The sequence below is a fragment of the Anser anser genome (genome assembly GCF_964211835.1).
Source record: "Anser anser genome assembly, chromosome: 1".
NCBI classification, from domain to species: Eukaryota; Metazoa; Chordata; class Aves; order Anseriformes; family Anatidae; genus Anser; species Anser anser.
In genome coordinates, this window is record NC_139720.1 from 213,400,070 (window position 1) to 213,422,544 (window position 22,475).

General features: G+C 50.2%; 1 protein-coding gene across 1 annotated transcript in view; it reads left to right on the forward strand.

The window, feature by feature from the left end:
* The first annotated feature begins 5,306 nt into the window (after window positions 1-5,306).
* MAP6 (microtubule associated protein 6) overlaps window positions 5,307-22,475 on the forward strand; it is a 36,978-nt gene continuing 19,809 nt past the window's right edge. Inside the window, exon 1 of the mRNA XM_083834238.1 lies at window positions 5,307-6,201. Coding sequence (XP_083690364.1) covers window positions 5,438-6,201 — 764 coding nt within the window. The 5' untranslated portion in view covers window positions 5,307-5,437. The remainder of the gene's footprint in view (window positions 6,202-22,475) is intronic.

Here is a 22,475-nt window from a genome sequence, read left to right on the forward strand (position 1 = left end):
GATGCTGGCAGGGAGGTTGGTGATCCCCAGGTGCCTCCCTATGAGATGGCCACTGCTGCTTTTTCCTTTTATTTTTTTTTCCAAATAAAACCATCTTCCCCTCCTATAAGGTCTTGCACTGAGCTTTGCTGCACTGCTCCTACAATGCCATATCATTACTTCTTGGAATTATTGGGGGGTATGTGTATGCATGGGGAGGAAACGTGCACAGACAGCATGTGATAAGACGTCAGCCGCTGATCTGAGACAAAAAGCCGAGCCCTCTTCACCACTGGTTCCAGCAGGGAAAAATGGAAATCTGGGCGAGCCTTCACAGTGGCAGCAGAAGCAGCTTCAGACCTGCCCCAGGCTGGACACCAGTAGCTGGAATTCAGCTGAAAGTCATCCTGGCTTCATCTGAGGGTGCCAGGAGAGGATTCACCAGGTCCCCCAGTAATCAGCTCCCAAACCATGTCCATCAGCATTGTACGGGGGCATCTGGAGCTGTTCCTTGCCTCTGCACCAAGGGAAGCCGGCATAGACAGGACCCAGGACCACTGCCTGAAGGCAACACTGATTTTGGGTGCTGCAAAATTTGGGGCTTTCTCCATTTTGCACCCCTCCATGGTACCCTTAGTGTCATGCACACTTTGTTACAGCCCGATGCAGAGCGATGGCCGTGCCCTTGGCCATCCCCAACCCTACATCCCACCACGCAGCAGCACATTTGGCTGTGGCTGTTTCCCAGAAGAGGCTGGGGACGGGGAAAGCTGTCCCTGCTCTCTGCCGCGGTGGCTGTAATTTAAACGTGGAGGCATTTTTATTTATTTGACTCCCATGCTCTCTGAGAGAGGTTTGTAGCCAGCAACTCAATCGGGCTGATTAGAGCTAATGGATTTTACTTGACGTAAGCGATTAAATTATTTCCATGGCTGATTCCTGAAAGTGAATGAGCAGCTATGCTTCAGGATTTATATATAACTGTATAGTTCACTTCAGGAGACACCAAGCATTTTTTTTTTCGTTCTGCAGCTCCTTGCTTCATGCAGGTCTGCCTGGTATCTGCAGAGCCTCCTGACGCTGCAAAACCTCCCAGAGCAGCTCTGCCCATGTCTCAGCTTACGAAAAAAAAGGAGATGGGTGGTGCATGACTGAGCATTTTCGTATGAGACGAGCCCAGAAAGAGGTTCAGAATCACCCCAGTCGCTGCGCACATGGAAATCCCCAGGTCCCAAAGGGATGCGAGGCGCTGTGCAGAACCCCAGTGAGCAGGCGTGCTGGATGCAGGGCTGGGAACGCTGCAGCTGCAAAATGGGAGCTGCCGCAGTGGGTTCGTATGGGCTTGCAGCCACCAGAGACACACTAATGCATCACCTTGGGCACGGAGCTGCTGCCACATTGGTGCAACTCCTCGAGCTGAGCCAGGCTGGGTTTGGTGCTGCAAATACACATATAGACTTGCCTGAAGGCAGACACTGCCCCCGGAGCTGGCAGGGTAAGAGACTGGGGTGGGAACAGGTCTTGAAAGTATTTCTTCCTGCTCCATGTTACACTAAAGGCCATTAACTACGCCGATAACCCTTAGTGCAACAAACCCGACAGCAGCGTGGATGGAGTTCAGGATGCTTTCTGCAGAGCGTATTCGCTGCGGGTATCAGATCTCAGACCAAGATACATTTTGCACCCTAATAAATCACCACGGCAGGCTTCAGGTAAATGGATTTACAGAGAGCATTTAAAAATAAGCACATCTTTGAGGTTCAGCAGCCGACAGGCTCGATCCCTTTGCAATCTTGCAGACCTTGGGTGGGTTTTCCCATTGTAGGGCGATGCTTTTCCACTTTGCCTTGCTGCTGGTCCAATCTATTTCTTTAAAACTACAGTGCATCGGCTGCAAAAGCCTTTTGGTATCATCCTGTGCAGAAAGCAGTAGGTTAAAAAAAAAAAAAAAAAAAAGCAAGACTTGGGCCAGGCAGTCCGATGCCAGCAGTTTTGGGACAACTCTCCCATCACTTGCTGCATGGCCTGGATGAGCCGATGGCTTCATCCTGTGCAGAAGGAAAATGCAGCGTGGGGAGAGCTGAATGCAAAGTTGTCATTGCCCCCTCCTGGGTTTGCCTTTATCGTAGTGGGTTTAAGAGGAAGAATTGGCCTACACTGTGATTAGCACTTCTGTTGTGGGTACAAAGGAGCACATACCACACTTATTATAAATGCAATACATGGGGCGTTAAAAAAAAAATGCGATTCCCACCTGAACGCTGAAGAGCTGCCTAAATCTTTAACGATGATCACCTCTTCTAATTGCACCGGTTGCAAAAACAAGGACGATATAACCCTGGTGGCTAAAGCAATGCTTGTGTATAGACACCTCCATCTGCAAATAATAATGCATTTTTTTTTTAAGGGCAGCCCTTCCACTCAGCCAATCCTAACAGTGAGGGCTCCGATGCCATCTGTAGAACAGGTTATCTCTATTTAACTACAGGCAAGAATGAAATTAAGCAAATCAAAGCAAAGATGGGAAAAAAATAATAATAAAAACAAACCCTCAGGGCCTGAATCAGTAAGGGTTTGCAAAATGTTGAAGTAAAGAAACAATCCCAGCACGAGTAATCCTGCCTCTCGCTGCACTCTCAGCAGCTGCAGGCGCTGTCTGGTGGGGATCAGCTTTCTGACTGCAATGCCCTATTCGGATTCAAGGGTCTCAGAGGGGTACGGGGTGGGATTTGGGGTTTTGAGTCCACGCCGGGAGTGAGCGTTAGGAGGAGCCATTGGTGGGACTTGCAGCAAACATGGGTTTGGAGGGGGTGTTTTGCTTCAGTTTTGTATCTGCAACACTGCAGTGAAATGTGGAAAAATAATCAGGTGAAATAAAATAAATATGTGTGTGCATGCATGTGTCTGTGCATGCATGTGCGTGTCTGCATGCATGTGCATGTGTGTGTGTGTGCAGTTTTATCCATAAAAAACTGACAGGCAGGGGAAATCGGTCCGTTGCAGCCTGGCAATGCAGCTTGTTAAAGATCTGTGCGCTTGCGTGCATCTGTGTGCACTTATTTGCACGCACGTCTGCATGTGTGTCGTTGAGCACACGTGTATGTGCACATCTATGTGTGTGCAAGTACTTCCATGTATGTTTGTGTATTTACGTAGGCATGAATGTGCATGCAAGGCATGTGCGCATGCCTGCACACATATGTGCATACAAGCATCTGTGCGTGTGTGCGTGTCCATCTATATGCAAGTACATTTGTGCAGGTGTCCATATGTGAACATATATGTGTGTCTGCCTGAGTCCAAATCTGTGTGCATGTGTGCGCATGGATGTATATGTGCATGCACATGTATGTCTCTGTATGAAAGTCTATGTTGCACACGTGTGTATCTGTGCTGGTGTGCATGTGAATACATGTGGATGTCTGTGCATGTGTCCCTTTTTTCATGTGTGTGTGTGTGTGCGCACCTGTGCCTGCATATGTGTGTATATTATTATGCATGTGCATAGGTGTGTATGCATGTATACGCGTGCATGTAAACGTGTGCATGCATATGTACGTGTGTACAAGTGCGTGCCCACATGTGTGCACATGTGGGGGGTGTGTGCCTGACTGTGCATGTCAGCGCATATGTGTGATTGTATGTGTGCAAATGTGTTCATGTATGTGTGCTTGTGCATGTGGGTGCATGTATGTGATTGTGCACGTGTGAATGAATGTCTTGAATGTGTGTGTGCGTATGTGTACACATGTATCCAAATAAAAGTGTGCATGCATATGTGTATGTAGGTGTGTGTGATTTTGTTCACATTTGTACTAGTGTATTTGCACAAGTGTTCATGCATGTGGTTGATCTGTGTGCATTTGCACATGCAAGTGTGTGTGCATGTGTATGTTTCCATATGCAAGTTCGTGTGCATGTGTGTGCACAAATGTGTATGCATGTGTGTGCAGACATGGGTGCTGCTGTATGTGTATATAGACAGACGTGCAGGTGTGTGTGCATGCATATATGTGTGCATATATTTGTAAACATGTATGTGCATGTACACATGCATCTCTGTACATGTGTGTGCTTGCACATGTGCACGTGTGTGCATATGCATTCATTTGCATCCATCTTGCATGTGCATGTCTGCATCTCTGTCTGAGTGTATATGCATGGTTTTGCATGTGCATGTGTGTGCAAATATGAGTGTGCATGTGCATGAATACAAGAGAGTGCAAGTGCGTGCATGTATGTTTGTTCAATAAGTCTGTGTGTGTAGATGTCTTCCACAAGTGTATGTCTTCCAGGTATGTGTGCAAGTGTGCGTGCCTGCATGTGTGCAGGTGTGTGCATGCATATAGGTATGCATGCACGTGCACATATGGTTGTGCAAATGTGCATACAAGTGTAAGATGCATATGTGTGCACATTGCATTTGCATTTTTGTGTGTGCACATGTATGTGCATGTACATGTGTGAGTGTATGCAAATGTGCATGTGCACATATGTGAATGCAGGTCTGTCTGGTCACATGGGTCTTGTTCACGTGTGACTGTTGCCTATATGTGTGCATGCATGTGCACAGGAATGAGTACTCACATGTATGTGCACATGCACATAGCCATGTGCAGGTATCTGTGCATGTGTGAGTGTGCGTACGTGTGTAGGGATATGTGTGCATGCATGTTTGTGTCCTTGTGTGTGTGTGTGTTCGTGTGTGTACATGTATGTGAAAGTGTATGTGTGTGCGTACATGTGCGCATGTATTCATGTGTGCGCAGATCTGTGCATGTGTAAGTGAACGCGTGCATGTATGTTATGTGTGCACGTGTGTGTGTGTACACATGTTTGTGTGTGAATGTGTATGCATGTGTCCATGTGTGTTAATGCATATGCACGTGTTCACATGTGTGCACATGTGTTTGTGTGTGCACGTGTGTTCATGTGTGTGAATGTGTTGCGTGTCTTGCATGTGTGTTCTTATGTGTGCGTGTGCATGTTTGTTTATGTGTGCATTTGTTTGTGCATGTGTTGCGTGTGTTGCACGTGTGTTCATGCGTGTGCACGTGCGTTCATACGTGCACACGCGTGTTCCCCTGCACGCACACACGCATTTACACGCACACGCACTGCGCATCTCCCTGCACACCCTTACACCCCTCTCCCCCCACGCACTCCTTTTCTCCCCCCCACCTTGCACACCCGGCCGTGCACGCGCCCCCTCCAGGTGCACGCGTGCAGGTACACCCCTCCCCCTCCCTAAAACCCCTCCCCCTCCCCAAACAGACCCCTCCCCCTCCCTCCCTCCCTCCCCCCTTCCCCCCCCCCCCTCCCCGCGGGCGGGGCGCGTTGCGCTGCGCTGCGCTGCGCGGTGCCTGCGCTGCGCCTCCCCGGGCGCGTCCCCTTTCCTCGTCCCCCCTTCCTCGTCCCCTCTCCCTGTCCCTTCTCCCGGTCCCCTCCCGTGGCCACCATGGCGTGGCCCTGCATCACCCGCGCCTGCTGCATCGCCCGCTTCTGGAACCAGCTGGACAAGGCGGACATCGCCGTGCCCTTGGTCTTCACCAAATACTCGGAGGCCACCGAGCAGCAGCAGCATCCTCAGCACCCCCAGCACCCCCTGCAGCAGCAGCAGCAGCCCCAGCCCGTGGTCCCCGCTCCCCCCCAGCGCCCCTCGGTCCCCATCGCCACCCAGCCCGGTGCCGATGCTGCTGCTGCTGCTGCGGGAGGAGGAGGAGGTGGGGAAGCGGCTCCCGGCTCGGCACGGCCCGGCCCGGCCCCGCACGCTTCTCCCCCCGCCGATTCGGTGATGCGGCACGACTACAAACCCTGGAAGGTGCAGCGGCCGGAGCCCAGCTGCAAGCCCAAGAGCGAGTACCAGCCTTCGGATGCGCCCTTCGAGAAGGAGACGCAGTACCAGAAGGATTTCCGCGCCTGGCCCATCCCCAAAAGGGGGGATCACCCTTGGATCCCGAAAGCGGGACCCTCGCCGGTCCTCGGTCCGGAGCGAGCATCCCCGGAGAAGCCGGCTCAGGAGAAGAGGAGGAAGAAGGAGGAAGACACCGAGGCCGAGGAAGAGCATCCCAAAGCCGGGGCCGGGAGGGAGAAGGGCCGGCAGAAGGGCGAGGAGCCCGGGGGGCAGCAGGCGGAGGCGGGCAGGGGCAGGGCGGCTGCCGATGCCCTCAACAGGCAGATCAAGGAGGAGGTGGTGGCGGCGGGGGTCAGCTCGTCCTACAGGTGAGAACCCCCGGGGCCACCCCTGCCCACCCGGCGGGACGGGGGAATGAGGCTACGAAGCTTTGTGGGGCCGTCTCTTTGGGGTGCCGATGGGGTACGGGTGGGTGCTGTGCAGGGGGGGAAATGTGGGGGTTCACAGCTCCGGGTGGGGCTGCAGCCCCAAATTACCCACCCCGAAATTCCTAGTTCCCGAAATTCCCACTCCTGAAATTCCCACCCCGAATTTCCCACCCCGAATTTCCCACCCCAAAATTCCCACCCACAAAATTCCCACCCCCCCAAACTCGCCCCCTGCCACCAGCTTGTCTAGCATGGGGAGCTTTGGACCGTTTCACCCCCAACACCCGGATCTCCTGTGGTCCTTCCCCAGAGCATCCCTACGTGCCCAGAAACCCGCTGCGACCCCATCGGCACCGATCCCACTCGCGACGGGGCCGTTCGGCATCCCCGAGACAAAGCATCCCGGGGACGCGGCGGGATGCGGGTGACGCGCGTCCTTGGGTGGGGCAGCCTTCGGATGCTGCCATGTTTAACGCGCCGTGGGGTGGCATATCCCCATATCCCCCCCCCCCCTTAATCCCCTCCCCGGGTCCGGGTGCCCCGATTTCACCCGAGGAAGGGACCCCCTTTTGGGATCCGTGGCGCTGAACTCCTCGCCGCTGGCGTTTCTGGATGCAAAACAAAAAGTGGCGGGGCGGCTGCTGCCCTGCTGCGTACGTTTGCAACGGGGATTTGCTGCGATCGTGTTTTCCAGAGCTTTCTTTTGGCAGAGCCCGCCGCCGCCGAGAGTGGGGTGGCGGTGGCAGAGAGCGGGGCTGGTGGGGCTGGCTGGGAGCAAAGCCTCACCGCGGTCCCGTCGCTTCTCCCCGCGCCTACGTGCGTGCCACGGTGGTGATGGTGTTAGGAGAGAGCCCGCTTTTCTTCCCCGGGGAGGGGTTAGGGAGCAGGCTGTGCATCAAACAGGTAATAAATCCATGCGGATTTCAAACACCCTGGCAAGGAAATGGCTCAAACAGTGAGATTTGGATTATTTTGGGGGTTGTAGTTTGGGGCCAGGCCTGGCTCTCCCCTGGGATGCCAGGGATGCTGTGGGCGCTGTGCATCCAGCTGCTGGCAGTCTGCTGAGATGCCAGGGATTTTGGGGTTCTCTGTTTTTTCTAAGGATAAACCCTTTTGTAGGGAAAAGGGTTTTCCAAGTGCAACACACCGTCCTTTAACCCGCTTTGTGCCTCTGTGATGTTCGACTTGGGGCGTTTTTTTCTGCTCGTCTTACAGGGTGTAGGTTTTTTGGTGCTGGAAGCTGTCCAGGAGCTGGAGAGCTGCTGTGCTGCTCTCTTCCACTGGTGCAAAGGGTAATTAGGCTTATTTCCCCTAAATCTTTGGATGCTCAGCATCCCGCCCCTCCGTGCAGCCACCGTTGCAGCAGGGCTGTGCATCCCCCCTTACAAAAAGGTCTTGGGGCAGAAGGCTTCAGCCTTCCCCGTGTTGCTCCTCAGCTTTTAGGACACCCCCAGGGCTTCTCCTTCCCCCCAGCTTCCATGATTTTGTTCCTTGCAGCTCATTGCAGGAGGAGCTGTTTGCTCTGCCACTCAGCCCTGCGCCGTAAGCGCCTCTTCATCAATGCATTAGCGATGTTGTGGCTAATTGTTCTCGTTTTCTGCTCAATTTAGGCATCTTTTAAGTGTCGCTTATTGTCTGGGTTCTCTTTTAAAGCCAAATTCCCCAAATCCGTGTTACTATTGAGAACCTTGCTGCTCCCAGGAGCCCCTACGGGGTGAGCCTTGGACATCTCCAAGGATGGAGACTCCAAAACCTATTTGGGCAACCTTTTGGGCCACGCAGGAGCCAAAACCGTCCCCTAATGACTGGGGAGCAGCAAGGATGGCTAACACGGGGCTTGTCCTCTGCGCCCTTTGCCATGCTCATGCGTGGGTGAAGCCTCCCTGCAATCACCAGCACAGGGAGAAGGGGGAGATTTCCTTACAGCCCTTTGCCACTGCTGCAGATCAGCGTAATGGGATGCTGGGAAGCAGCTCAGGGGTGAAGCCAAGGAACATTTTTTTGATGGTTTTAAAACTTGCTGCATTGCTGTGTTTTTTAGCGGCTAGGGAACATCGAGCGACCAGCCCCAGGCCGTGAAAAAGGGAGGAATTCCCCCTTTTAACCTCTTTATACCGAGTGAATAGTGCACTGGGACCTCCACCACAGAGCAGAGGGTGCCTGGTGGTGATGGGCACGGGGGACGGAGGCTGCTCCCAGCCCTGGTGATGGATGCCAAGGATGTGCCCCGTGTTTGTTAATGTTTGAGCCCAGAAGATTTCAGCAAGGCTGGAGCAGCAATGGCAGGACTGCATGCATCTGCAGGAGCCTCTGCGTGCCCCAGGGATCCTACAGAACAGCAAGGGAAACGCTGGGAGGATGGGCTCAGTCCTAAAGGTTTCCATGTGTGAAGTGACTCCTGGGGCAACGTATGGGCTGGAGCCCTTGGGATCAAGGAGGTTTGGAGGTGGTTGAGTTGTGCACGATGGCATCTGCTGGCCAGGTGGTGCCAGAGGTGGTTCCTCTTCTGCAGTGGGGAAACTGAGGCAGAGACCTACCTGAACTCACACCATGCTGTAGGGCTGGGGACAGAGTGCAGCCTCGGGACATCATGCCCCTGTTTGGTGTCCTGTTTTGTTCCTGAGGTGCTGGAAGCCACCGCTGTGGCCAGGTGTGCTTTGGTGTGATGCAGGTTCCAGCACCGAGGTGCTTCTTGCCTCAGTTTCCCTCCCAAAAACGTGGGCTGCCCAAGCAATGCTATGGGAGCAGTTTGCATCTCCCTTCGCCACTCTCTTCTCTGCTCCTTGTGGTGGTCTGTGGACCGTGAGGGACCAATGTAAGGACCAGGGCATCCTTCAGCAGCTGGGACAACTAGGGTTAGGTGGCTGATAGGACTTTTAGGTGGACAAATGGGAGCCAGGACCTGGCCTGGGGAAACTCATGGAAAGGGCCCCATCTTTGCTGCTGCATAGAGCCCTTTCTTGTTCAGCTGTCTGGTGTCCTGAAAGGGGACCTGGTGGCATCATCATGGGGTTTCATCTGCATTGGGCTCAAAGGTGGCCCTGGTGACTCCAGTGCTTGAAAGCTTGGGAGTGGGCTTTGTCCCCTGAACTCTTCTGGGTGGAGCAAAGCAGGGATGGAGGTGATGGGGATGGAGATGATGGGGATGGAGGTGATGGGGATGGAGAGGATGGAGATGGAGGTGATGGGGATGGAGGTGATGGGGATGGAGGTGATGGGGATGGAGGTGATGGGGATGGAAATGATGGGGATGGAGAACAATGGGGATGGAGACAATGGGGGTGGAGGTGATGGGGATGGAGACGATGGAGATGGAGGTGATGGGGATGGAGACGATGGAGATGGAGGTGATGGGGATGGAGGTGATGGGGATGGAAATGATGGGGATGGAGAACAATGGGGATGGAGACAATGGGGATGGAGGTGATGGGGATGGAGACGATGGAGATGGAGGTGATGGGGATGGAGTTGATGGGGATGGAGATTATGGGGATGGAGAGGATGGGGATGGAGAGGATGGGGTTGGAGAGGATGAGGATGGAGACCATGGCCATGGCGACGGAGCTGATGGGGATGGAGATGATGGGAATGGAGGTGATTGGGATGGAGACAGTGGGGATGAACGGACTCCTAGGCTGGAGCTGTCCCTGGGGGTCTGGGAGCAGGGACAGAAGGTGACCAGGTGTGCAGGCAGTGGGGTTTGCTGGGGGCAGTGGAACAATTTGAGGTGTGTTTGGCAAAAATACACAAAGGAATGAAGGTTTCCCATTTTTGTTTGGAAAATGATGGCAAAATGTTAAAGTTAGATGTATTCTGTTTTGTTTTGTTTTCCTCCATCTTGCTTTCTTCTCTTAACTTTTTATTTCCATGAAAAAAAAAAAAAAAGATGTAACAGGTAAAGGGGAAATGTCGCCCCGTTTTGCAGAAATGAGAAATATTGCTCCCTTTGTGTTGAAATGAGTAAAAAGGCAATGAATTTTCCCCAGAGAAGTGATATTGAGAAACCTAGTTCTCAAGTTCTTCACCAGAAAGATATCCTTTTTGACCAAAGCAATTATTTTTTTTTCTCCAATTTCTTTTCCTATCAGAGGAAATAAAACAAGAGAGGCTTCAACGGACAAATTGGAACTGCCTCTGGTATTAATTAATTGCCTGTTGCTAATGTGCTGTCATTCATCTCAAGCCCGGAGGTACTAAGGATGTGGAGCAAAGGGGAGACCGTAGAAGCTGTAGAGATGAATGACTCAGTGCTGGGCACCTGCTGGGTCTTCTTCTGAGAAAGGGGAGCTAATTTGGGGAGGGATGTCCACACGGGAGGGCTGGCGCAGGCTGTGTGGGGATGGGGAATCCATGCTGCATCGTTACGGTAGTGGAAATGTGGGGCTGAAGGACCTCCCAAGACGATCTGGTCCAAATTCCAGTCCTGAGGAAGGAGATGATATTTCTAGACCATGCCAGGCTGATTTTTATCCCATCTTTTCTTGAAAATCTCCATTGGAGGACATGGCCCACCTTGGTGAGATGCTCAGCAATGCTGCTCACACAGGTTTGGTTGGAAATTCTCCTTGGTCTTCCCAGATTTCTGATCAGATCATAGGCTATGTCTACATTAATAAATTAAACAGTGCCAAGACATGTTCCTGGACACAGGGACGTGATCACCTGCACCTTTCTGTTGTTGCAGTGGTCCCATGCATATTTCCCAGGCTGGGTGTGGGACAGGGTACGAGCCAAAAACTGATACCAACACACAGCTTGGGTGCAACCACCTTGTTTTGGGGGTTAAAAAGTTTAATCATTTAAGTGAGGACTGTCACAGTTTTTCCCGTTTTTTTTTTTTTGAGCAGTTTTCCCCCTGTTTCTGCTCTGCTACATCACCTCAGCAGGGACCTTTAGTCACGTAGGACTGGATGGGATGCTCTGGACCAGTAAATCAAATCGTAGGCACCCCGTTGTTCAGCCTTTTTCAGTAACGTGTGGTACCACTCTCAGAAATTAGGGATTTTTACTTGCATGACTCCAACTTGAACAGTGTGCCAAGACCCCAGCCTGGTGGTTCGGAGGCATCATCTCATTTCCAGCCTGAGGATGGCGATGGCCAGGTTATGGTTTGTTTTTGTGTTAGCACTGGGTTATTTAGTGCTTTTCTTCTCTCTGGGGGTCCCTGCCCTGTGTCCCTTAGTCCATCAGATTGCTTGGCTCTGCAGCTAGCAAGCCAAAGCTTTTTAGTTTCTGTTGTATTCCCTGAATCAACCCTTCCCCTCAAAATCTTCCTGAATTAAATCAGCATTTTCAGGTGCAGACGCAGAGTGTTGTTCCTGGGTTTGGAGAGGAGATTCCCCGTCTCCATGTCACGTTTGTGCTATCAGACACCACAAGAGGAGCACCACGGATAACCAGGACCTCACATCGTTCTCTTAGGCAGCCCCAGCCACGGAGCTGCCATCCCATAGCAAGAAATCCTGGTGTTTAGTACTATTACTACCTTTTCATCCCGTTTTGAATAAGGCAGTCAAGGTCAATCCCTTTCTTCCTCTGTGATATCCCCATCCTCCTCCATGCTGGTGCTGCCTACAGCGTTGTGTCATTAGGAGGTCTCATCACTATTGCCCTACTTTTTTTTTTTTTTTGTGCCAAAGTCAACCTTAAAAATGTTAATCACTGCTAACCTCCTTCCAGGCTGCAGCTCAGCCTTCCGATGCCTCGCATTTCCCTTTCCCATTTTCCCATTCTGCTGATGTTCACGTTCACGGGCTTAATTAATAATTTCCCACGTGGCCCAGGATCGAAGCCTTTCGATAGATTTTCACATTTCCTTTGTCTGCCAGGTTGGTTCTCGTAGCAGAGGATGTGTCAGACATCCCTGCTGCCCTCCCAGGCGCTGCTGTGTCTGTTCAGACCACCAGCCTCTCTTGCACACGGGAGCAGATGCTGTGGAGCAGACCCCAATTTCACTTGGCAGCCTCAAGCTGATGCTGTGAAAGTAAACAATAAATAAAGATAAGAGGAGAGGGATCATCTAATTCAGACAGCAGGACTATTCCCGTCCTTCCTTTGCCAGATAAATCACAACGAGCTGTTGTAAATTTGTCTTCTCTCACATTTAGAGCATGACCTCTGCTTTTCCTGTCTCCTAAAACCTTCGCTTTCTAAGTACTCCTGCACTCCATCCTACATCAATCTTGCTTTTCTTTGCCCTTAGCTGAATGCATTCGTGGCTCTCCCTGGTGCTGATAGCTCCAGATGAGCCTTGTGCTGTGCAGGGCTGAGCACAGCGCCGGTCGGATGGGGAAGGACGGGTTCAGGAAACCTGGAAGCTGGATTTCTGTTGATTTATAACTCAGCATCCTGAATATCCTTCAGATGTCCTCTCTCTCTGGATGTATTTATATACACACATGTGTATAGGAGTGTTCAGGAAGTTGCTGCTTTAGCCTCTACCTGCTCTCCCCTCCCTGTGTCCAGCACTGCAGGTGTTTGGGAGCAAACACGTTTTGCTTTTTATTAATAGCTCCTTTTGCTTAAAAGCCCTCCAGGACCAGCCCCGTGGATGCAGCCCGCCTCCTGCACAGCACCATCCCTCCCCATGTATTTCAGCACTGCACGTTTTTCCCCCCCAGCCCCACCAGATGACATTTGGGGAGCAGACGGAGATTTCAGGCTGAGATGTTCCCCAAGGTCACTGGCGCCACGCTGATGTTGGGCTGCTGCTTTTCTTTTCTGGCTCTTTAATAGGGCTGTGCAGGTGCTTTGCTGCTTATCTTGCTCAAAAAGGGGGGAAAAAAAGAAGGTGTTTAAGGAAGACAGTGGCTTTTTGGAGAAGAGCTATATATTAATTGCAAACAGCAGGGCTCCTGCTCCTAGAAATCAATAGGGCTCTTCCCTAGAGCACCAGGGTTGGTGCTGGGTCTTAGCTCAGCCCAAAGCCTGGATCAGGCCCCCTTGCTCTCCCCAGGGCCCTGCAGGACCAGTGTGTCCTCTTGCAGATCCCTGCTGCCTGCAGGTTTGGCAGGGAATTAAATCCTCATGCCCTTGCGCTGATGGCTGGGATTTCCTTTTCCCCACTCATCCCCACCCTGCTGCCTTTATACATGATATTCTTCTTGTGGGGGTGCTTTGTGCAAGGGCTAGCTGTCGATTAAATGATGTTCATATGCAATTAGTGATTAGATTGGCTTTTTCTTCCTCTTTGTCCTTTTTCTCCTAATTCCTTCTCATTAATCCAGCTAGAGGGGTACTCTGGCTGCACAGGCAGAGAGATCATTTCCCAAATAAAGGGATCCAACGTATTTCTCCTAAAACAAAGATGAGCAGACACCTTAAGAAACATGCATTTATGGGGGAGAGAACAGTTTGGGTTTAGGCAGAAATCCAGTTACACCATCTAAAAAAATTGGCCTTGAGAAGGTTGGAGCTGGCCAGACCAGGATGTTGCAGTGAAGAAAACTCAAATTTAGGGTTATTCCGACGTGGGGTGAGGAAGTCCTTCAGGACCAGCCCTGATGGCTGAGCCTCAGGCTTTTCTTTTGCCTTTTATCATGAAGGTGGCCACGTTTCTGCTCTGGGACAAGCAGCTGTGCCTAAAAGAAATCCATGCATCTTGCTCTGGTGGGCTGGAAACACAGGAAGGGCCCCAAATCCCGACTTGTCCCATTCCCTGATTTGGGAAGCAGTGGGACCCAGGGCTGGTTCTTTGCAGAGGCGTTGAAGGAAAGCTGCAGGTGCCACTTCCCAGCAAAGTGGGAGTCCGTTTCCCAGCCCACATCCCCTGATGGGCTGTGGAGCTCCAGCAACCCAGAGCCTTGGGCGGGAGGTTGCAAAGATGCTCGGTGCCTTGCAGGCTTTTTTGCAGCTCGAGCCACACTTTGCTGCCAGTGCAACAGAGCAAGCTCTGCATTGGTGGAGTTATTTCATCTAAGGGGGGAATTAGATGCAAAAGTCTGATTTTTTTTTTCCCATTTCTTTGCTGGGTTTGTGGATTTTTGAGCTCCTCTCCAGACCTGTTTGCCACAATTCCCCTTCATGTTTGTCCTGGGTTTGCTAAGTAACCTGCTGACCCCTGCCCATGGAGGAAAAAGAGATTTCTCTTCTCTGGCCAGCTGTGATTTTCCTCCCCCTGACCGCTGCAAGGGCTGGAAACCTACAGAAACCACGGGCACCTCTGGTCTTCCAGTGTCTCTTCAGACACACCTAGCAGCCTTTCAGGGGTGACATACACATGGCCATTTTGTTCACAGCCTGCTGGGGATGTTGCTCCCTTGCAGGGTCTGGAAACCAGGCTTTTGGCCATGTCATACTGATGTTTGAAGGCTGGGAAGTAAAACGGGATAATCTGTGAAGCCATAAGGGAGTGAGGACGCGGTGCTTCTGCACAGCGCTTTTGGCATGTTGCAAAATAGGAGAAAAGAGCTGGTTTATATTGCTTTTATGCCATGGAAAGGGCTAGCATGTCTACAAGTGGTCTGCTTCTGCACAGGCTGCTTTCATAACCTCTTTGCTCCAGCATTTAGGCACTGAAATACAGAGAGGACGCATTTTATTTTAAGCTCTCAACTTGCAGGCAAACAGTTCTGGTTGTTTTAACCTGGTCCCAGATTTGGATTCCAGCATGCACCATGCAGAAGGTGAAACGAGGGGAATCACTCTGGTCTGGGTTGTTATGTTCTCCCTCCCTGTGCTGCGTTTGGAGACGTGGAGACATCCCTCGGGAGGGTGGAGAGGTGCTGCAGGTGTGCTCAGAGCTCGTGCAGGAACAAATGAGCACCCCACGAAGCAAAAGCAGGGCGGTTGTGCTGCGGCTGCATGGCTTGAAACGTGCCTGGGTGACTGCATGCTCAGAAAATGTGAAAGAATAGGAAAATAGTGTATAATTCTCAGTGTAAGACCATATGGAAAGAAAATATATTTATTTACATCACTGATGTGCAGCACATAGGATAAGGGACACCAGCCGCTGAGTCCTTATTTCACCTCTTGTTTTCCCCTGGCTGGCAACAGCAAACTCATTTTTGGACGGATCTTTGATATTGTTTAGATGATGACAGTTGCTGTGTGTGGGCCTCTGCTATAGCCTGTCGTTCCCAGTGGGCTAACAGAAAAAAGGCTGGCATATGTAATGTGCGGCAACCCTGATGCTCTCCTCCTGCTGTGGGAGCACAGACCTTCTGGGTCGGCTCACGGCACGGTGGAGAGAAGGGTCTGCTTCATCCCTTCTGTACAGGGTGCAACCAGCCTTAAATAGCCCCCAGGCAGCTCAAATTTGTAGTACTGCCTCCCTCCTGCCTTTGCAACTGATTCCTTCTTGCAGTCAGGAGATTCATCCAAGTGCTCTCGTGCTGAGGCCATCGCTTGTGTTTGGTGAAATCACTTTGCGTGCTGGAGTTGGAGTTCAAAGAGGTCTTGGTGTATTGGCGAAGGAGCCTGAAATCGATAGGAAGCAGTTCAGGAGGGAAGAGGGCATGACATAGGTAGAAACCACCAGTAGTACTGGTACAGGTGGGAGGAGCTGGTGCAGGAGCAATCCTGCAGGGAATCAATCACAAATCAGATGTCAGTAATGTTATCACATTGAAAAATAGCACACCCAGAAAATAGTAGTATTAATAAAAAAGACTCTTCTTGCAAATAATGTGCTGGGATGTGGGTAGAGAAAAGTGATGTATAAGATGTAACATATCTCCACATGAGTAAAGTCAAGTCTTACTCAGGTTTTGGCTCTCTGTTTTGGCAGAGTCCTGAGGATGTCCGTCAGAGAGGTCAGGAGGGTGGAAAGCATGGTGACTGCAGAAAGCAGGAAAGTCCTGAATTATTTTGGGTAGAAACACCAGAAGAGTGGGTCACTGCCTTCGAAAATACAAGATACAGCCATCTGTTGGGGTGCATGGACCCATTCTAATCACCAGAGGAGCAGGGCTTGGATGCTGAATGCTAAAAACGTACTAAGAGTTTTGCTGGAGCAAGCCCAAAGTCTGAGGGGTGTTGCACATCTCTGGAGAAGCCAGCAGGACATCTCCACAGTCCACCTCTTTGACTCTAGAAAAAAAAAAAAAAAAGTCATTACCATTCATTCCCTGCATTGATTTTCTGTCTGCAGTGACCTTGGTGCTGCTTGCTTTTTTTTTTTATGCTCCCCAGGGCATGGGTTGGATCGAGCAATTATAGTTTTAATAAAAGGTGCCTGGGTGTACACAGGATGATATTTGATTCATATCATCTTGAGGGCTTTTGCTGCTCCTCCACCACTTCCCCACTACCCTCTGTCCTCCCTGCCATGCTCCTGCTCCTTTACTCCATGCTGGGGTACAGCTGTTGGAGTCTTGTCCCATGTTGGACCTTGGTTTTCAAAACCAAATAGCCAATAACCCATTAGTGGGCTTGAATCCTGCTAGGATACGTAGCTGGGGAGTTGAAGTGAAAACCATTATTGCTCAATGGCAGGGGTTAATATGGGACCACTGCCTCTGGCTGAAAACCATTGCATGGAGAAGGCTTGCATGGAAAACCACACGATTTCTGCATGTGAGAGCATGTCCGTGCTAAGCTCCTGGAAATCAATGGAAAAACCCTGTCATAAGGGGCAGGATCAGGGTTTGGTCCAACAGAGCAGAAGGAGCATCAAGTGTAGGCAGGAATTGCCCTTTTTAACCTGATGTGACAGCTTTAGGGCAGTCATTTTTCCCCACCCTCCTTCGGGCTGATTTTTCTCCTGGCTGGAATGTAGGTTATATGCAATATTTAATTATTAGTTAATATAAACATTTTATGAACTGTTACAAATGGTGAATTATTTATGGGAGGGGAAGGAATGCTTTTCCTGAGCCTTTCTGCTCTGTCGGATGCAATAAATATCAATCTAGGAGTGTGTTTAAAACATGCATGCCCTGCCTGCGAGACAAGAGCAGTGCCTTTGTCTCATCTCTCAATTAAGTACCTGCTTAATACGCTTGTCCCTAGCATGTTTTATTTCTCGATTAAGCTTGGAACATCTCCAAAAGAAGAAGTATTTGCAGATCATCTCGTTTCCAAACGGGTGTTATTTACCCAATGGATACAAATGGCTCCGAGAGGCTGTAAACATTTGATGCGCACACCAAAGTGCTTAGTAATAACCAGCCCCCTTTCCAGTTCTTTGCAGATGAGCTATAAAACTTGGGCTTTTAATTTATTTTATTCCCCAAATTTACTGCCTGGGAGGGTTTTATTTTTGTATTTGCTCTAGGAGGCAAGTTGCAGTGCCCACATCCGTGTGCTAGCAGCCAGGTGTGTTGTGGCAGGTAGGGCTGGGATTGCAGAGAGCGTGTCATGGGCACACATTTTTATTCAGTTCCATATTTACAACATCCTTTTTGACAAGCAGATTTCCAGAGGTATTTTTAAGGCTCTTCTAGTGGAGCAGGCAAGAGCCTGAGCTGCTCTGGGAGCCCCGGACACACGAGCATCAGCCCAGCACGGTGTCAAAGCCCCATTTGCAACCTCCACCAAATGCTCCAGGGAGGTACCAAAAGACCCCAAGACATCAGCCCCTTGGGTGATAACATCCCATGGTCTTCCAAAACCACATCAATAAAAAATGCTCCCAAAACTGAGAACAGTATCCAAGTCTTCCAGGCTTTTAGGGTGTATCTCCCCAGCCCGTGCATCTCGTGGGGCTTTGTTTTCAACGCACAGCGATCCTAAATCCCCTCCTCTGGCACACACAGCCGTGTCACATTTCATGATGGAGATGCACATGCCCTGGGATTTTCTTTCATCTCTTCTTGGTTTTAGCTCCCTGGTGCATGTTGCATCGGGAGATTAAAATTCACATTTGTGCTTGGCTTTCTCCTCCACAGGGAGTAAATCCCACACCTTGCCTGCTGCTCCTTGCTGCTTGCTGTGCCTCCAGCATGCAGACGCTCTGATTTTGTGGGTCTGTGATGGCAGCAGTGCATTTCCACCAGTGTTTTGGCATTTACAGCCCCGGGGGCAGTGCTGGCAGTGATGCTTTTCATCAGTCACTGCATGTGAGTGACTTCGAAGGGAAGACACGACCCATTTTGCCTACATTTTGCCTTCACAGCTTTCCACTCCTTGTGATGCAAGCACTGGAGAAAGCTTTGAAAGCAAACAATTAATTATAAAATAACCTTTTTCCAGAGCCTGCTTCCTCATATGAAGCTTTCCCAGTCCTCCTTACACTCCTTTATTTCATGACAGCTTTCGTGCGGACAGCGCGGTACCAGCAGTGACCAGTAATTGCTTCGTGCACTTACATACATCGGTCCATGTTTTAGTTAATTAGGAGGAGATTTTGCAAGGCAGCCATCTGCTCCACTGCCCTGCGCTGTCTCTTTCCCAGACTCCCCAGAGATGGCTCTGACGGTCCTAGCACTTATGGGTTTGGTGCCATGGGACTCATGCAGTTGTTTGGGTGCTCGAGCCGTCCCCGCTCCATCGTTAGTGACGCCCAAGTGATGCTGATGGCTTCCCAGGCTTGAAGAGGGGTGGTGGGGAAGCAGAGAGCATTTTCTATGCTCATTTTCTACAATTCATCTACTTTTGTGCCTCCTGCAAGCAGGGTTAGCTTCTAAGGAAAGATGGGTTGACTTTAAGCAGCGTGGACTGAGTGTTACAAAGTTAAATGCGATGTGCTTTAATGGTATGATATCTTCAGAAATAAGCACCTAATTCTGGTCTCCGTTACACCTGTGCAGCCCCAGGGACTTGTGACGCTGGGTTTTGTCGCTTCCTGAGGAGCTGCATGGGCAAATTGAGCCTTGTCCTCTTCTCCCCTTTCCAAAAAACCCACAGCATCCTCCTCGAGTGTCAGCCTGTCTGCTCAGCCCCTGCTCAGTCTTTCCATGGTGCTTTTAAAGTCTCTCTGTTAATTCTCTCATGTACACTCTGGAGTGGGAGCTCTGTACCTTACCATCCAGAGCATGAAGCACATATACATCAACATTTTGCAGCCCCTGAAGTGAGACTGTATTAAGGGTCAAGATGGGGGGAAATCTGACTCAGCCTTTAACTGCTTTTTTTTTTTTTTCTAACAGCTTAATAATGTTAAAGTCAAGATCCTCTATCAGGACTCAGCTCTCTTCTTTCATCTGTGCCCTTCGCCCTCATCTCTATTATACTTCTTCCAAAATAATAGTTTTAATTTTAACTAAAGAAGCACTCAATGGGTGCATTGCACGGGAAGGCATAGAATAGAAAGCAGAATTCAGAAACTCTGTCAAAGCCAGCAACTCTCTGGTCACTATACATGCCAAAAAAATTTTGGTAAAGAAATATCACAAACCCAAATACATGAATGAAAATTTTCACAGCAAAAACGAGTGATCGGACCAAATGTAGGTTAATCTTGCATTCGTATACTTGGTGTGTTGCATTAGTGGTAGCTGTGTAGTTGTCACCCAGCACATGTCATATACAACGTGCTCCCCATGCCTGGCTTTGCTTGCTGGCGGTGTGTGCTTGGGACACGGTCGAAATGCAGCTTATTGAGCTGACACACGTATCATACTGTACCTCTTCAGGTACAAACATGCCTGCTGGACGGATGAGGTATGGTGTGTCATGAGTTTGAATTCCCTTTCCTGTTCTGAGAATATGGTATTATGCATCAAAGCCTATATACATATTTGGTTTATTTATTATTTCTTGTATTTTACTTTGTAGACTAAAATAGGATAAGATCAGTCTATTTTGGAGCCTAAGCATGCATGTGTGCTTTGCTCTCGCAGGTGATATTTTAGCTTGGAGGATCTGAGCTGTGGAAGTAGATCGCTTAGGAGGCACCTGGCTGTTCCTGCACCCAGATTTCAGTGGTCTAACAGAAAATAAGAGGCCGTTCAGATTTCAGCTTGGCCTCTAAGCTGGGCTGCAGGCTCCTCTGTCCATTAGGCATCAAGGAGACAGACCCATCGGTATGAGTGGCAATTTGGGCTCTGACCTTCCATCGGGATCTCCATCTGCCCTGCAGGAGCATCACAGGTAGAGGGGATGCTGCCAGGAGATGCTGGGGTTAGGCTGTGCCCTTAGCTGCCCTGGGCAGTAAGGAAGAAAAGCATAATATTCAAGATTTTCTTTGCCTTGGACTTTTGGCAACATGTTAAAGCTCTAGCCCAATGTAAGGAAAAACTTGAATACTGCTTATTCTTGAAACACTATTTGCCATGGAGCTCGGTTCATGGCTCTTCTGCTTCTCAAAGAATGTTCAAGGGGACCCCGACCTGAGCCCCCTCTTTTCCTCGCATGGCCACCCCACAGTTGATTTTGCCCTGTTGCCTCTTAAACATTTTGAAACCAGATGACTATGTCTTATATGAAAGCCTACACCAGCACTTTAAATAACTGCAGCTCAGACTAACTAGATCCGCAATTTTTCATGTTTTTTCATTAAGTCCTAGAGCACCTGGTGCCCAAACGGCATGTGAAGGGTGTGCAGATGCAGTCGTGCAGTGGCTGCTGCAGCGAGGAGCGCAGAGCAATGCCCCAGCTCAGCACTGCCGTGGCAAAACAATAGCTGCTATTAAAGCTTCCCCCTGTTCCTCCTTTACCCCCTTCACCGCTGGATTTATTTCTGCTCCCATGTCAGGATGAGCAATTACCCTGTCATGCAGGCTAGAAACGAAATCAAAAAGCAACGCTAATTTTGAGCTGCATTAGAAACGCAGAAAGAAGGGAAGTAATGATTCCCTGAAGGGAGGAGAAACACAGCCAGATGAATAACGTCGCCGCAGCAGAAAGCCAGTGCTTCTATTTCATGTCAAACAGCCATTTCCTGACCTTCCTTTGGAGAAACCCATCCTTCCGCATCCGTGGTTCGGATGATAATTTGAAGAAATTCAGACAAAACCTTACCTGTCATCCCCGGCACCACCTGTCTCCATCTTTTGCCTCAAGGGCAAGCCCTGCAGTTCCAATGCAGCTGAACTGCAGCATCACTAACGCAACCCCAGGCTGGAGAAGGGCCAGGATCTCAGGAACGGGAGCTGGCAAGGAGCTCAAGTGGCTTCACACCAGAGCTTCCAGGAAAGTCAGGACAAGGTGTGTGTGTGTGGGGGGGGGTTCCCCATCATTTGGGGGACCACAAGTGGAAAAGGTCTTTGTGAAAACTCCCTCGGAGAACGGGGCTGCTACAGCAGCATGTGTGGAGCACTTGGGACCAGAGCTGGTGTCAGCAATGCTGGTGGGTGATCTCCCCTTTGCCTTGTTCCTATAAATCCCTGGCCCCTCAGTAATGCCTTTGGATTCCTGCTGCTGGGGCAGGCTGGTTGTGCTACGAGTCTGTGAAATACAATTGCTTCATTTGACCTAAAAAGCTTGATTTTCCTCATCCTTAGCATGCCTTGCCACGCCAGATTCCCCTCTTTAAAAATTTCATCATTGATTCATGTATAGCTTTTGCAATGTGGTCTGCCAGGCTCTGATTCAGGAAATCATTTATGCCCATATTTACATGTGAGGAGCAGCTAAGAGCCATTGTGCATACGCTGGAGCATTTTGCTGAACTAAACCAACATATTTTTAATTCATCCAATTTGTCTTCAGACACTTGAAGCAAGGTGCTGAAAACGTCTCTGCACAAGCAGCCTCACTGATCCATGTGTCCGTGCCTTGGTGGTAGCTGGGACCTTGTGCACGTTGTCTTGTAAGGGAGGCACTGCTCCGGTTTCTGCAGCCACGTCTCCCCATGGCAGCACTTTCCCCAAACCCCATCTTGCTACAGTCTTGTGTCAAAGCATCCCTGCCACGAGCCGGTTGGTTTGTTTAACCTTGTGGCAAATCGGACAGTCAGCTGCCCATGTGGAGGGCAGGTGGGATAAGACACTGCATGAACGAAGACAGCACAGCCGTATTTTAGACCCTTGGCAAAGTCACTTGTAGCAAAGTGAATGTTGGAGTTGTGCTGAGTTTGGTTACAAACCAGCTTATTAGAAACTCAGTATCATTTTCATATTTTCCTCCCTTTTTTCCATCCTCTGCAGGACGCATGAGCTCATGTAACATCAAGAGAAATTTAGAGAGGCACAAACTGGCAAATCCCCCTAGGGATGTGATTCACACCAGGAGGGTTCAGGTCTCACTGCTGCTGGGCTTAGCCTCTCTCCAGACCTCTAGGTGGACCTTTCCCTGTTTTTTAGCATTTCAGCAGTGGGATGGCCCATTGTTACCTACCCCGGAGTCCCCACTCTTCATCTAGGTGAGCATTTACCCACCAGGAGGTAGAG